This window comes from Oncorhynchus keta, chromosome 9, assembly GCF_023373465.1.
Source record: "Oncorhynchus keta strain PuntledgeMale-10-30-2019 chromosome 9, Oket_V2, whole genome shotgun sequence".
Lineage (NCBI taxonomy): Eukaryota > Metazoa > Chordata > Actinopteri > Salmoniformes > Salmonidae > Oncorhynchus > Oncorhynchus keta.
Genome location: NC_068429.1, coordinates 15829578 through 15843866, shown reverse-complemented (window position 1 = coordinate 15843866; position 14289 = coordinate 15829578). Strand labels below are relative to the sequence as shown.

General features: G+C 43.6%; 1 protein-coding gene across 10 annotated transcripts in view; it reads right to left on the bottom strand.

Annotated features, from left to right (window-relative positions):
- The window catches only part of LOC118387335 (spectrin alpha chain, non-erythrocytic 1), a 53972-nt gene that overhangs the window by 16503 nt on the left and 23180 nt on the right, over positions 1-14289 (bottom strand). For 4 of the 10 annotated variants that reach the window (XM_035775569.2, XM_035775567.2, XM_035775573.2 and 1 more), the window contains exons 16-32: positions 12003-12220; positions 11756-11848; positions 11353-11487; positions 10875-11023; positions 10391-10447; positions 9490-9688; positions 9164-9268; positions 6510-6542; positions 6362-6397; positions 5217-5264; positions 4188-4279; positions 3927-4071; positions 3539-3820; positions 3184-3381; positions 2612-2862; positions 2337-2499; positions 1760-1774 (exon numbers count right to left, since the gene is read on the bottom strand). In XM_035775569.2, the coding sequence (XP_035631462.1) occupies positions 1760-1774; positions 2337-2499; positions 2612-2862; positions 3184-3381; positions 3539-3820; positions 3927-4071; positions 4188-4279; positions 5217-5264; positions 6362-6397; positions 6510-6542; positions 9164-9268; positions 9490-9688; positions 10391-10447; positions 10875-11023; positions 11353-11487; positions 11756-11848; positions 12003-12220 (2219 nt within the window). The remainder of the gene's footprint in view (positions 1-1759; positions 1775-2336; positions 2500-2611; positions 2863-3183; positions 3382-3538; positions 3821-3926; positions 4072-4187; positions 4280-5216; positions 5265-6361; positions 6398-6509; positions 6543-9163; positions 9269-9489; positions 9689-10390; positions 10448-10874; positions 11024-11352; positions 11488-11755; positions 11849-12002; positions 12221-14289) is intronic. The other 6 variants (XM_035775568.2, XM_035775574.2, XM_035775571.2 and 3 more) reach the window with 4 other exon arrangements.

Genomic DNA, 14289 nt, shown 5'->3' with positions numbered 1-14289 from the left:
ACAAACGTTGGGCTATATGTTTTGATTTTTAATACATTGTAAGGCTGCATGATGCGACTCTAATGATGATTTGAAAAAAGTTGCTTCAAAAGGCATGAGTCCTGCAATGCGCACCTCGTAGTGGGCTATAAGCGTGAATGTTCCATTTGTGGAAAACACCATTATCAAAAGTGACCGCAAATGCAATTATGCATGCAATGCTTTTATTATAATGGTGCATTTTAATGGTGAAAATGATCTTCCGCAAACTTGAAACCCCCCTGCTGCTCATGTATGCCAGTTAGGCTCTACACCGCTTGTAAAGCGGATTAATGTGCTTAATTTTAAGAAGTTATTCGGCCACTTTAGTTGTGATACAAACCTTATTAAAACATATAGGCCTATGGGCTAGGCTACATGAGGTGTGCGACTATGATTAGAAAAAGTTGCAAAAAAAGGCATTGTTTCTTACGCTGGGCATCAATCACCAGTGATAATATATAATTAACAAGTGATTGTCTGATTGGTGACAATATTAGCCTTTTCTTGATTTAATCTTGTCTTTTGATATGGTAAATAATATGAGACATTGGACCATTATCAAGCACCTGTATGGGCAGTGGAAAAAAGACATGTCATCTATGTACTTAAATAGCAAATGGAGGACACTTTTCCCTGTGGTTTATTTTCATGCCAGACAGGTAGGCTATACTCCGGTTGTAAATATAAGCAATGTGCTTAATATTAGGAAAGTTGAGAAATAAATATGGAAGCCTATAGAAAGCTGATGGGATCCTCCTTTTTTTAGTAGAGACCATCACCATTTTCTCACGCAATTGCATTGCCTATAGAAATGTTACACAACATGAGCTCAAAGTCTGATTATATTTTCGATAACATTTGCATTGATGTCAGAGTGATTAGAGGGACAATAGAGTGCTGAGTACCAGGCAGTTAACAAGTTTGGTAGGCTACTAATGACCAGCAGCAGAATCAGAGCTTGGAGAAGCCTAATTACTGTGACTAAATGGTAATGTGGAATTTGACCGCTGGTGTGGCGGTAATACGGCTCAGTCCTAGTCTGAGCTATCCTTGATGTTTGATAGATCTTTGACAATACTTATTTTACGGCTAAAGTATGGTTTTTGTTCACAACCATGGCTGCTGCTAGCATACATGTCTCTACATTAGCTACAATAAGGCAAGGCACAACAATTCTAAGCTGGAGGTATCCTCTCTCTCCCTCTCAGGTCAATGTATTTGATACACTACAGATGTTAAATTCAATTTTACATTGTAGTTCTGATAGATGGAAGCCGTTTTTTTTATACACTAAACGTTTTATAAAATTATATGTCAAGTTTCTGTTATAATAAGATCAGAACATGTTTAGACATTTCTCAAGATTTATAGGAATATTTAAACAAAAGCAACACTATGTGGAGCGTGTTTGAAGATGACCATACCTCAAACAAGCAAAAAAAGAAAACCACAATATGGAAGCCACGACCAGCAACTACACAAAGTGACATTTGCTAAAATGATAACAGGACTACAGTCAAGTACAAACATGTGCGTTGATGGCAGAAGATCGGGGGTTGGGGGGGATGAACACATGAATGAAACCCATACAAAAAAGAAGCAGGCACTCGCGAGTGCGGAGGAACACAGAAAATAGACAGACGGGATGGCGTTCTACATCAAACAAGGCAACAGACGTGGACATATAACAGGAAACCTACTTTGGATGTTAGCTTAGCTGACACACTATTCAACTTACCAGCAGCTTCGACAGCTATAAACAAGACAATAAAACAGAGGAGAGATTCAGTCCCATATAGACACAACACATGGGGTTGGTTCAGTAGTCACAGGAGTAGAAGTAGTAGTCATTGTTAACAAGGAACGACAAGACATTAAATTGCAGCATTAAAACCACTGGCAAGTTAGATGTCATTCAACGTATATTAACAAACCCTCACAAAACTAACCATCTATTGAAACAAAAATACAATGAATTAAGTCAAGATTTGATCGTGATCTATTGAACAGGTCAAAGTGTTTCATCCGACAAGAAAGTCTTGACAGGCTAGGTAAAAATGAACCCTAACCACTGCCAGAGGGTCAGATATGTGTTATCCTACTAATGGGTATGGGGCAGTAGGGTAAACTGACCCTAAATATGTGGATAGGGGCAGCTTATTGAGATGGTTAGAGGGCGTACTTCCCATGGTAAAAGTCTTCCATGGAGCTGCCCATGCTTATCATTGCCTTTTGTGGCAAGTGTGCCCTCTATGGGGCAGCGTGCTCAAACCTCTAAGGGTGGAGCCCTGAGATGCTGCTAGCCAATCCTGTACCTGGATGTTGGTGGGGTCCTTATAGGACTCGTCTGTAGCTGTCTGCAGCTTCTCGCTGATCCAGGCCTCTATCTCATCCACGTCGCGGCTGAACTGCTGCAGCGTCTGGGACTCACCCAGCTTGGAGCGCTTCTCAATCATCTGAGCCTTCAGACGGCGCCACCTACAGGCCGGGAGGACAAAACTTAAGACTGGAGCAACAACGAACAGGCAGACTGGGCATCTTTGTGTGTAACTAAGTCATACACACGGTCATAAAAAAGAGAAAGACTGACCTGTCCAGGACTTCATTGCGACGGTTGAATATCTCTGGTTTGGCATAATGATCAGCGCCAACCAGCTGGTCTGCAAAGGACTGCAGAGCAGCGATTTTCTCCTCCTGCACATTGATGGCCTTGTCAAAGTCCTCGTGTTTCTTGATGAGAGCCTCCACACTGTCCAGGGAGTCACCCTTGTCGTCGCTGGCCAGGAAGGCCTCACGAGCCGCCATCCAGTTCTCAGCCTGTTCACAGTCACGGTTGAACAGCTGAGGGAGGAGAGCAGAGAGAAAGGGGAAAAGAGAGAGGTTGTATAGAGGCTAGTAATTTATTTTTATTTTTATTGTGAACTTTTTTTCTGTGGGTTGGTAGACACACAATAGATTAGGCCTTGTTCAAAAGGTGTCAGATCTGGTGCAACGGAACATACACTTATGGGGACAAAGAAACATGTCCTTGAGTCCAAATAGCCAAAAGTCACTGAGACAAGACGTTTGGTTTTGGAAGGATTCCTCTGGTACTCTTAAATGTGCCAGAAGCAAAGATCAGCAAGAGGAGGTTTCTAAGAGTGTGTGTGCCTGCGTTTATACCTGGAGCTCCAGGCACTGGTCGAGCATCATTCGTCTCTGCACCCAGGCCTTCTCCAGGTCTGCCCTCTCGTGGTCCAAGGCCTCCAGCTTCTGCTGGATCTCAGGACTGGCATAGTGGCCACGCGCCAACAGCTGCTGGCCAAACTGCTCAAAGGCCTGGAAGGTACCCGCACGGGCGTCAATCTCAGTACGGTGCTCCTAGAGAGAAGAAGGGGAGGGTAAGAAGGTGTATTTGATGGACGAGAACTTTGTATGTTGATATGTGGGATCAAACTTATCTGGTGTCCATAAGGAGACAGTGGATGGACGGTACCAGTGCAGTGTGTGTGTTTGTATGTGTGTGTAGAGGCAGTACCTGGTGTCTCTCTAGCAGGGCCTCAGCCCCGGTCACGTCCTTGGCCAGCTCTTCTGAGGAAACCAGGCCTCGGATGCCGTTGATCCAGGACATGAGGTCCCTGAAGTCGGAGAGGAAGCGCTGTAGGTCGTGGGAGTTGCCTAGCTTATCCTTTCGCTGGTCGGCGCGCCCCACCAGACTGCTCCAGGCCGTATTGAGCTCTGTGCACTTCTCCTGGATGTCGTCCACCGCCTCTGGGTGGGACTGGATCAGACGCTCCGCTGTCTCCCCCAGGGAGTTCACCTGGAACCGGAAGGAAAAGGGTCAGTATGGTCTATAAACAGCAGAGCAACGAAAGTGTGCGACTGTGTGTGTGTGTGTTTGAGAGACCGACTGTGTTCACTCTCACCTTATCTCCCAGGGCAGCCAGGTCTCTCTCAAAGCCCTCGTGTTTGCGCTGAAGGGCCTGAACGCTGGCCAGGTCGTGGCCATAGTTGTCTGTGTTCAGCGCTTGGTTCTTCTCCTCGATCCACTCCTTGGTCTCATCCGCATCCCTGAGGACAACAAAAAGCAGCCATTTCAATTTTGACTCAACCCCAGCCATTTTGTTTCATGTGCGTTGTAATATTCAAATCCACCCACTGTTTCTTGCTCAACTGTGTGTGTGTACCTGTGGAACCTCTGCACTTCGTGGGCACTGCCCAGCATGTTGCTCCTCTCCTCGGCCAGCTGCTGCAGGGATCTCCAGCGGTTGTTCAGCTCCTACAAACACACCCCCAGAAATGTATCACCCAATCACAGAGCTAGATGGAACATTGCCAGGATTCAATCACTCCCTTGAGGCCTCTACCCAAGTTTCTGTAACCCAGTGCTCCAATTTAGCTGATTCAAATTGAGGGAATGTTTTAACGTATTGATAAGTTATTTATTTTCAGGATTCTATGGTTGTATATCCTCCAGGTTAGGATAAATTCCATTTGAACTCAAATGAAGAATATATATATTTAATTTATTAATTGAATATGAACTCGTTTGCATTGACAGTTACAATGGAGCCCAATCCTGGTAATCTAGACTTAAACTGATATCAGTGGTGAATATCAATCGTGAATCACTGAAAGTGCTCAAAGATTCAGTTTGTGCTCTGTGTGTTTGACAGAGAGACTGACGTAAAAGGAGGGTGTTGAACACAGATGAGGAGTTGGTGATGAGGAAGAAGGTAAGTCAGACAGGGAGAGGGATGCATGGTGATGAGAACACACAAAATTGAGAAACAAATGACAACAAAATGCTAGGGTTACAAAGATGGTGTTGAGGCATATTTCAATGCCTTTTTGTAACAGCCATCCTTCCTTCTGAAAACAAATAACAATGGTTAAAGAAGAGGGGGGTGAGACAAATGAAAACCGTAACGAGGGACAAGGCCATTCAATGACATCGGTCACATGATTAGAACAAAAAACGATGTAAGGAGTGTGGACACGGAGACCAGACCAGGACGATGTGCAAGACAATGGAACTACAGGACGACAACGAACGCACGGCACGGCAAGACCACAATGAGACTGTTGATGGAAGGGCTTAGTCTCCCGAATAAACACGATGCAGGTATGAGACGAGCCAGGAGGACATAATGCAAGGGAAGAGAAGGGGGTGCGATCAGGGGCGGGACAGATGGAGTGGTCCTTAAAAATCTTACCTTGATAGTATTAAAGTTAGCCGTCGTTTGAACAGCCAAGCGTACATTCTACAATCAAAGATGAAAAAACCAGATCAGGAGGGCGGAGAGGAAAAGGGGGGAGGAGGGAAGGAGGATTTGGAAAATAACAGAAAACACCACACCAGTCACCATGTTAGCGCAGCAGGGAGGTAAAAGCTGCCCATGTCTTTACACGGTTGCCCAAGAGACAACCAGCACCATCACCATGGCAATAGAAGACCAGCAGAACCTGAAGTGGACACTGAACCCCAACGTGAACTGCTACACATACAGTGCACTAGGTAATATGGACATTTATGTGCAGGGTGTGTCCATAGAGAGACGTATAATACTGTGTTCTAATTCTATTTTTATGGGTGAGTCAACATGTGTCTGCTTTGGTCTTTTCAGGCTGCTTTACATTTAAAAATGACCTGATTTTGGGGAATAATGTTTACCCTAATGAGTAAACAGCTAGTAAGTAAACAGAGTAGCTACAAAAGTGGAGTACAGGTACTCTACTGTCTTTTATAAACTGGGTGGTTCGAGCCCTGAATGCTGATTGGCTGACAGCTGTGGTATATCAAGACTGTAAACCACGTGTATGACAAAACATGTAATTAGAGCAGTAAAAATACATTGGTAACCAGTTTATAATATATGGCCAATATACAACAGCTACGGGCTGTATCCAGGCAGGGGCCGTATTGTGTCTTATGTAAGAACAGCCATACCTAAAAACAGCCATATACCACACCCCCTCCTCAGGCCTTATTGTTTAAGTAAACTTGTAGATAGAATGGCGAGTACCACTGCCAGGTCTTCCATTCGTTTGTCTCTTGTTTGTGTTAACAAATACATCTTACATTAACTGATGTACGCTCCTATGAACAAGGCTGAGTTAGTGGTCATGATTTAGGTTCATTCTAATAGTTTTGACTCCCACTGTGTCAAAACCCACAATACAGTTAAATCATGCTCAGGTTCATATGACAAGTCCAGATTGACATGCTGTCCAATCTTAGCAGTTGATGTCTGTTATGGACTAAAACAACATTAAAATAAGGTTGGGATACAAAATGTTTTGTTTGGAAGCACATGAAATCATGTTGATTGGTCTTTTTGTCAGAAGACGAGCGTCTTACCTTCCATGGAGAGGCATTCTTGTTATCAGCCTCATCCTGTTGGAACAAAGAGCGGAATTTGTGTTGACGTTGATGGCACATCTATACATTTTGATTGCATTAACTTTCCTTACCAGTATAATGTATTGCAACTGTGAAATTGTCTTACCTGGCCAGGAGCAGATCCCAGCATCACTTGTTCCTAGAGAGGAGAGAAAGAGAGAGAAGATGAGAAATGTTGCCATAACTTCAGCTTACACATTTGAGTTTAACCTTTTTGGGATAGGAGGCAGCATTTTCACTTTTGGATGAATAGTGTGCCCAGAGTGAACTGCTCAGTCCCAGATGCTAATATATTCATATTATTAGTAGTATTGGATAGAAAACACTCTGAAGTTTCTAAAACTGTTTGAATGATGTCTGTGAGTATAACAGAACTCATATGGCAGGTGAAAACCTGAGAAAAATCCAACCAGGAAGTGGGACATTGAGGTTTGTAGTTTTTCAAAGCTTGGCCTACCGAATACACGTTGAGATATGGATGAGGTTGCACTTCCTAGGGCTTCCACTAGATGTCAACCGTCTTTAGAAACTGGTTTGAGGATTCTACTATAAAGGAGGGGCTCATGAGACTTCAGTGGTCTGGCAGAGAGCCTCGGTCTCATGACGCGCGCTCCCGACAGAGTTACCTCTCGTTCCAGTGCTTTTCTGAAGACAAAGGAATTCTCTGGTTGGAACATTATTGATGTTTTATGTTAAAAACATCCTAGATTGATTCCATACATCGTTTGACAGGTTTCTAAAGGACTGTAACGGAACTTTTAGAGTTTTTGCCTGGATGAAGTGCCTGCGCCTCATGAAGATGGATTACTGGGCTGAACACGCTAATAACGAGTGGCTATTTGGACATAAATGACGGACTTTATGGAACAAATCAGTCATTTATTGTCGACCTGTGATTCCTGGGAGTGCCTTCTGATGAAGATCATCAAAGGTAAGTGAATATTTATGGTGTTGTTTCTAACTTTGTTGATTCCAAAATGGCGGATATTCCTCTGGTTCTTTTGGGTTCTGAGCGCTGTTCTTAGATTATGCTTTTTCCGTTAAGTTTTTTAAAAATCTGACACAGCGATTGCATTAAGGAGAAGTCTATCTTTAATTCTGTGAATAACACTTGTATCTTTTATCAATGTTTATTATGAGTATTTCTGCAAAATCACCGTATGTTTTGGAATTAAAAACATTACTGCAAGTAATGCGCCAATGTAAACTGAGATTTTTGGATATAAATATGCACATTATCAAACAATACATACATGTATTGTGTAACATGATGTCCTATGAGTGTCATCTGATGAAGAACATCAAAGGTTAGTGATTCATTTTATCTATATTTCTGCTTTTTGTGACTCCTGTGTTTGGCTGTGTTTTTTCGACTTGGCTATGACCGAACATAATCATATGTGGTGCTTTCGCTGTAAAGCATTTTTTAAATTGGACCCGATGGGTAGATTAATATGATGTTTTATCTTTCATTTGCTGTATTGGACTTGTTAACCTCTTGCTCCTACCTGACACGCAGGCGTCCCATCTAGACATCTGGAAATGCAAATGCGCTACGCTAAATGCTAATAGTACTAGTTAAAACTCAAACGTTCATTAAAATACACATGCAGGGTATTGAATTAAAGCTACACTCGTTGTGAATCCAGGCAACAAGTCAGATTTTTAAAATGCTTTTCGGCGAAAGCATGAGAAGCTATTATCTGATAGCATGTAACACCCCAAAAGACCCGCAGAGGACGTAAACAAAATAATTAGCATAGTCGGCGCTACACAAACCGCACAAATAAAATATAAAACATTCATTACCTTTGACCATCTTCTTTGTTGGCACTCCTAGATGTCCCATAATCACTATTGGGTCTTTTTTTCGATTAAATCGGTCCATATATAGCCTAGATATCGATCTATGAAGACTGTGATAAACGGAAAAAAAATAGCGTCTTATAACGTAACGTCATTTTTTTAAATTAAAAAAGTCGACGATAAACTTTCACAAAACACTTCGAAATACTTTTGGAATGCAACTTTAGGTATTAGTAAATGTTAATAAGCGATCAAATTGATCACGAGGCGCTGTATATTCTATAGGGGTACGTCTGGAAATAATGTCCGGGTAAATCTCAACCAAAATATCCAGTCCGAGACCTGAAGAAATGGGCTGTCTCTTCTTCGTTTGACCAAGAAACAAAGCCTAGGCAAATGACAAGACTGTTGACATCGTGTGGAAGCTGTAGGAATTGCAATCTCGGCTCCAGGTAATTTGCTTTCCCATAGACAATACATGCAAGTGGCGCATTGATATATTTTCCAATTTTCAGTGATCAGATTTTCCTGCGCTTTTCGATGAAACGCATATAGTCACAGCCGTGATTTAACCAGTTTTATAAACGTCTGAGTGTTTTCTATCCACACATACTAATCATATGCATATATTATATTCCTGGCATGAGCAGCAGGGCGCTGAAATGTTGCGCGATTTTTAACAGAATGTTCGAAAAAGTAGGGGGTAGGAGTAACAGGTTAATGTGTGAAAGTTACATATTTCTAAAAAATATTTTTGAATTTCGCGCGCTGCCTTTTCAGCGGAATGTTGTCGAGGGGTTCCGCGCTAGGAATGTTAATACATTTGATTTGTTTCAAATAATGTACCAAATTACTTTTTACAAATCCTCATAACATTCACTCCATATGCTTTTATCATTGACCTAATATGAAAAGTATTTAATATTTCTGCAGTGGTTGGCTACACCATCCTACCTGAGATTGGACCATGGTTGCCTCCTCGGCCATCAGGCCCTCAGACTCCAGCTCAGACGCCACCTTGTTGATGTCCCTCAGACGAGACTCATTGGCCTTCAGGTCCTGGTAGTCAAACAGACAGAAGACAAGACAGTCAACACAAAACTCATACCAGTATTCACCAATGTACTGGGTGAGATGGGACAGCATAGATTAGAAGAACTGAGTAAGTATAATACACACATTGCTCCTGTGCTTGAACATGATTTTTAAATACTTCTTAGTCCAGTAAGTAATCTAGTATCCTTCTCCTACTACTGGTGGCCATGTTGTGTGCGGCATACCTTCTGGAAGTCATCAAACTTCTTCTGCAGCACCTCCACCTGCTCCAGGTCGGAGCCCACCTCCTCATTGGTGAGTGCTCCCTCCTTCTCGTTAATCCACTGCTGTAGTTCGTTGGCCTCACGGAACAGCATGAACTTCTTACAGCTCTTCTCCAGCATGTCCTTGCGCTTCTCGCCTAGCTCCTGGAGAGTTCCGTACCTAAAAATACAGGATAAAGGCTTTCAGAATTCCCTGTGTGAGGGGGACACTGGGTAGTGGAAATAACGCCGAAGTGTCAATACATTATGATCTACAGGGAGAACTGAGCGCACTAGGGTTGTTGCCAAAATTATATTTCAATTTGGATTAATAATTTAGCAAATCTTTAAATACCGGTAGACCTCCAGGGTCAGCCCTAAAGTGCACACCTCTCCACTGTGATAGCTGATGTGTGGTGAGCTTTCTGGCGCAGCACAAAATGGCTGCCATGGCATCCCTCAGGTGGTTGCTACACATTAGTGGTGGATGAGGTGATTCCCCCTTACTATGCTCACAATTTCATAAGATGCCATAATCTGCCAGGTTTGTAACATGGCTGTCTATGATGCAGAGTAAAAAACACATTCTCATGGAAAAACAGAATGCAAGTGAGCTCATGACACCCACAGGCAAGCTGGGAGAAAAAAGGAGTGAGAAAGACAGATGAAGCTTCTATCCATCTGTTGAATAGAAGATGAGTGATGGATATGAGAGCGAGAGTGCACACTGGAATCACAGTCACAAGGACCACGACATCAACATGGGTATTGATTGACATGGGTATTGATTGAGGGAGTGGCAGGAATGGCAAATGGCTTTGCCCGTGGCGATGCGTGGTGGCTTCGCAAACACGACACCTACGGGGACACTGGTCTTACTCACAGTTCCTCCACCTGCTTCATGCGTACAGACACACTGCACGCCTCCTTGGCCAACGGCCTGCTCAGTCCAGAAATGACATGCGCAGGCAGGCAGGCGTTAGTGGTTAGAGAGAAACAGAGATAGATGGAGAAAAAGGCAAAAGGCCGTTAGTGATAGAGAGAAAAAAGTGTGACTTTGGGCTGCTTCACTAAGGAATAGAAAGGGAAACTAAAATTATTTGAAGAGAGAGCGAGACAGAAAAGGGAGAACAAGACTGGGGCATCAAAGAGGTAAATGTTATTGGGTTGAGCTCACATGGACATTTCTTCAAGTCAGGAAACGTTAGAACACAGAATACACAGTTAATTAACCCATTAGGGACAACACGTCCTAAGTTAAAGGGGTAAATAACTATACAGAGATGCAGGAGTGTACTGAAGAGAAGTACTGGGGATAGGGTATTTTGGGACTGGCTTAGGTGGAGGGAATAGAAGTAGTCCCTTACTGGTTCTCAATCTGATCCTGGCGCAGGCCGATGCTGCCCTGCTCATCCAGCAAGTTCTCTCTGGAAGAGGACTGGGTGGGATCCAGCTTCTTGACGTAGGCTGCCGGAACAAAACCCTGTCGGTCATTCACCTCCACCTTCCACCAGTCCTACAGCAGGGGAGAGAGGGGAGGTCAGGAGAAAGGACCACGGGAGAAGACATGCTCTTTTTATCCCCCATAAAATATTAAGATATATGTCCCATACTCTCTTGCCTATATCCTTCCAATTCTTTCCGTTCTACATCAAGTGCCTAGTCATGGGTATGACCTAGTAGTTGTTTCCGGTACAAGGCTTTTGTTCATCTCACTAAGATGCTGTGTGTGTGTGTGTGTGTGTGTGTGTGTGTGTGTGTGTGTGTGTGTGTGTGTGTGTGTGTGTGTGTGTGTGTGTGTGTGTGTGTGTGTGTGTGTGTGTGTGTGTGTGTGTGTGTGTGTACCTTGTTAGTGCTGTTGAGCAGGGTGAGGATGTCTCCCTTCTTCATGGTGACCTCGCGGGGGCTCTTCTCCTGGTAGTCATAGAGGGCCAGCACCAGCTCTTTGCCCGTCTCATCATCGGTGGGAGCCACTTGTTGCTGCAGGTGAGATTAAAAATAAGGATTATAGGTGTAATCTAGAAGATGTCAACATAAAAAAAATCAGGTTGTGTATATGATAGACTGGGAGTAGAAAATAAATTATTGATTTGTTGCACCTCTGGTTCTCAGATGTTTGCATGGATGAGAAACACAGTTTTATTATCCAAAGAATGTGAACTAGCTAGTTAAGGCATTCATAAGCTGACAAATGGTTCATATCCATTTTACAATAATTCTAAAGATACAATGTGGGTTCCAGACTTACCCTACAGGTTTGGGCCTGCTCCTTCAGAGCCTGGATGCTGCTTCCATAGGCACTCAGATCAGACATCAGGGCTTCGTGCTTCTTCAGCAGGGCCTGGGGAAGAACAGAGAGGAGTGAGTGTCATCTCCACTTTACATCCTCCAACCTTCTACATCCAAACCTATCCTCAAACAAAGTATTCATTCATGAATTCACCTCCATAATTTACCCACCTAGATAGTCAAATGTCCCTCTTTGCCTCTCTTACCTCAGCAGAGTCCTCGTCCTTGCCGTAGTCGGGGCTGCCCACAATGGGCTCCTTCTCCCTCATCCAGGACTCTGCCTCGTTGGCGTCAGCAAAGTACTGCTGGGCCTGCAGCGAATCCTCCAGGTCCTGCCTGCGCTGCCCGGCCTTGCCCTTCAGGGTGTCCCAGCGGCCGTTCAGCTCCTCCAGCTTCACCTTCACCTCCTCTCCGGCAAAGTGACCTAGTGGGGACCACAGGGAGAGGTGGATAGTTTATTTATTAGAGGGAAAATCATTGAAAAAATATATTTTACAATAACGACCAGGAGAGCGGGGTTGGGACAATTCCATTTCAGTAGAGTAGAGGTCAACCGATTAATCGGAATGGCCAAGTAATTAGGGCTGATTTAAAGTTCTCATAACATTCTCTATTTTTGGACACCGATTTTCCGATTTTAAAAATAATAACTAGGCAAGTCAGTTAAGAACACATTCTTATTTTCAATGACGGCCTAGGAATGATGGGTTAACTGCCTTGTTCAGGGGCAGAATGACTGATTTTTACCTTGGCAGCTCGGAGATTCGTTTTTGCAACCTTCCGGTTACTAGTCCCAACGCTCTAACCGCCTGCCTTACATTGCACTCCACGAGGAGCCTGCATGGCAGGCTGACTACCTGTTACGCGAGGGCAGCAAGAAGCCATGGTAAGTTGCTAGCTAGCATTAAACTTATCTTATAAAAAACAATAAATCTTAACATAATCGCTAGCTAACTACACATGGTTGATGATATTACTAGTTTATCTAGTGTGTCCTGCGTTGCATATAATCGATGCAGTGCCTGTTAATTTCTCATTGAATCACAGCCTACTTGATGATTTAACAAGCGCATTTGCGAAAAAAGCACTGTCGTTGAACCAAGGTTCCTAACCATAAACATCATTGCCTTTCTTTAAAACCAATACACAAGTATACATTTTTAAACCTGCATATTTAGTTAATATTGCCTGCTAACACGAATTTCTTATAACTAGGGAAATTGTGTCATTTCTCTTACATCCGTGCAAGCAGTCAGGGTATATGCAGCAGTCAGGGTATATGCAGCAGTTTGGGCCGCCTGGTTCATTGCGAACTGTGTGAAGTCCATTTATTCCTAACAAAGGCCATAATTATTTTGCCAGAATTGTACATAATTATGACATAACATTGAAGGTTGTACAATGCAACAGCAATATTTAGACTTAGGGATGCTATCCGTTAGAAAAAATACGGAACGGTTCCGTATTTCACTGAAAGAATAAACGTTTGTTTTCGAAATGATAGTTTCCGGATACAAAGAAATATCTGCAATGTTGGGTTTGTGCCCATAGGCGACGTTGTTGCCGGTGATGTCTGGTGAGGACCTGCCTTTACAACAGGCCTACAAGCCCTCAGTCCAGCCTCTCTTAGCCTATTGCGGACAGTCTGAGCACTGATGGAGGAGGGATTGTGTGTTACTGGAGTAACTCGGGCAGTTGTTGTTGCCATCCTGTACCTGTCCCACAGGTGTGGTGTTCGGATGTACCGATCCTGTGCAGGTGTTGTCACACGTAGTCTGCTACTGCAAGGACAATCAGCTGTCCGCCCTGTCTCCCTGTAGTGCTGTCTTAGGCGTCTCACAGTACAGACATTGCAATTTATTGCCCTGGCCATGCCTCCTTGCAGCATGCCTAAGGCACGTTCACGCAGATGAGCAGGGACCCTGGGCATCTTTCTTTTGGTGTTTTTCAGAGTCATAAGAAAGGCCTCTTTAGTGTCCTAAGTTTTTACAACTGTGACCTTAATAGCCTACCGTCTGTAAGAATGACAGGATGCTCTCAACTGAGCATCTATAAAGGTTTGTGGGTCTTAAGGGTCAAGCCGAATTTCTTCAGCCCCGAAGTTGAAGAGGCTCTGTTGCGCCTTCTTCACCATACTGTCTGTGTGGGTGGACCATTTCAGATTGTTATTGATGCGTATGCCGAGGAACTTGAAGCTTTCCATCTTCGCCAGTGCGGTCCCGTCAATGTGGATAGGGGCGTGCTCCCTCTGCTGTTTCCTGAAGTCCACGATCAGCTCCTTTGTTTTTGTTTTTACGTTGAGGGAGATGTTATTTTCCTGGCACCACTCTGCCAGGACACTCACCTCCTTCCTCTGGGCCGTCTTGTCATTGATGGTGTAGGAATATGTCGAAGATAAATACACAACGCAGAGGATGAGCGGATGAGAGGACTAAAAACTAGAGTATTAATAGTCATTAGGGAATTGTAAATAGGAGTTCAGTTCGACATCTT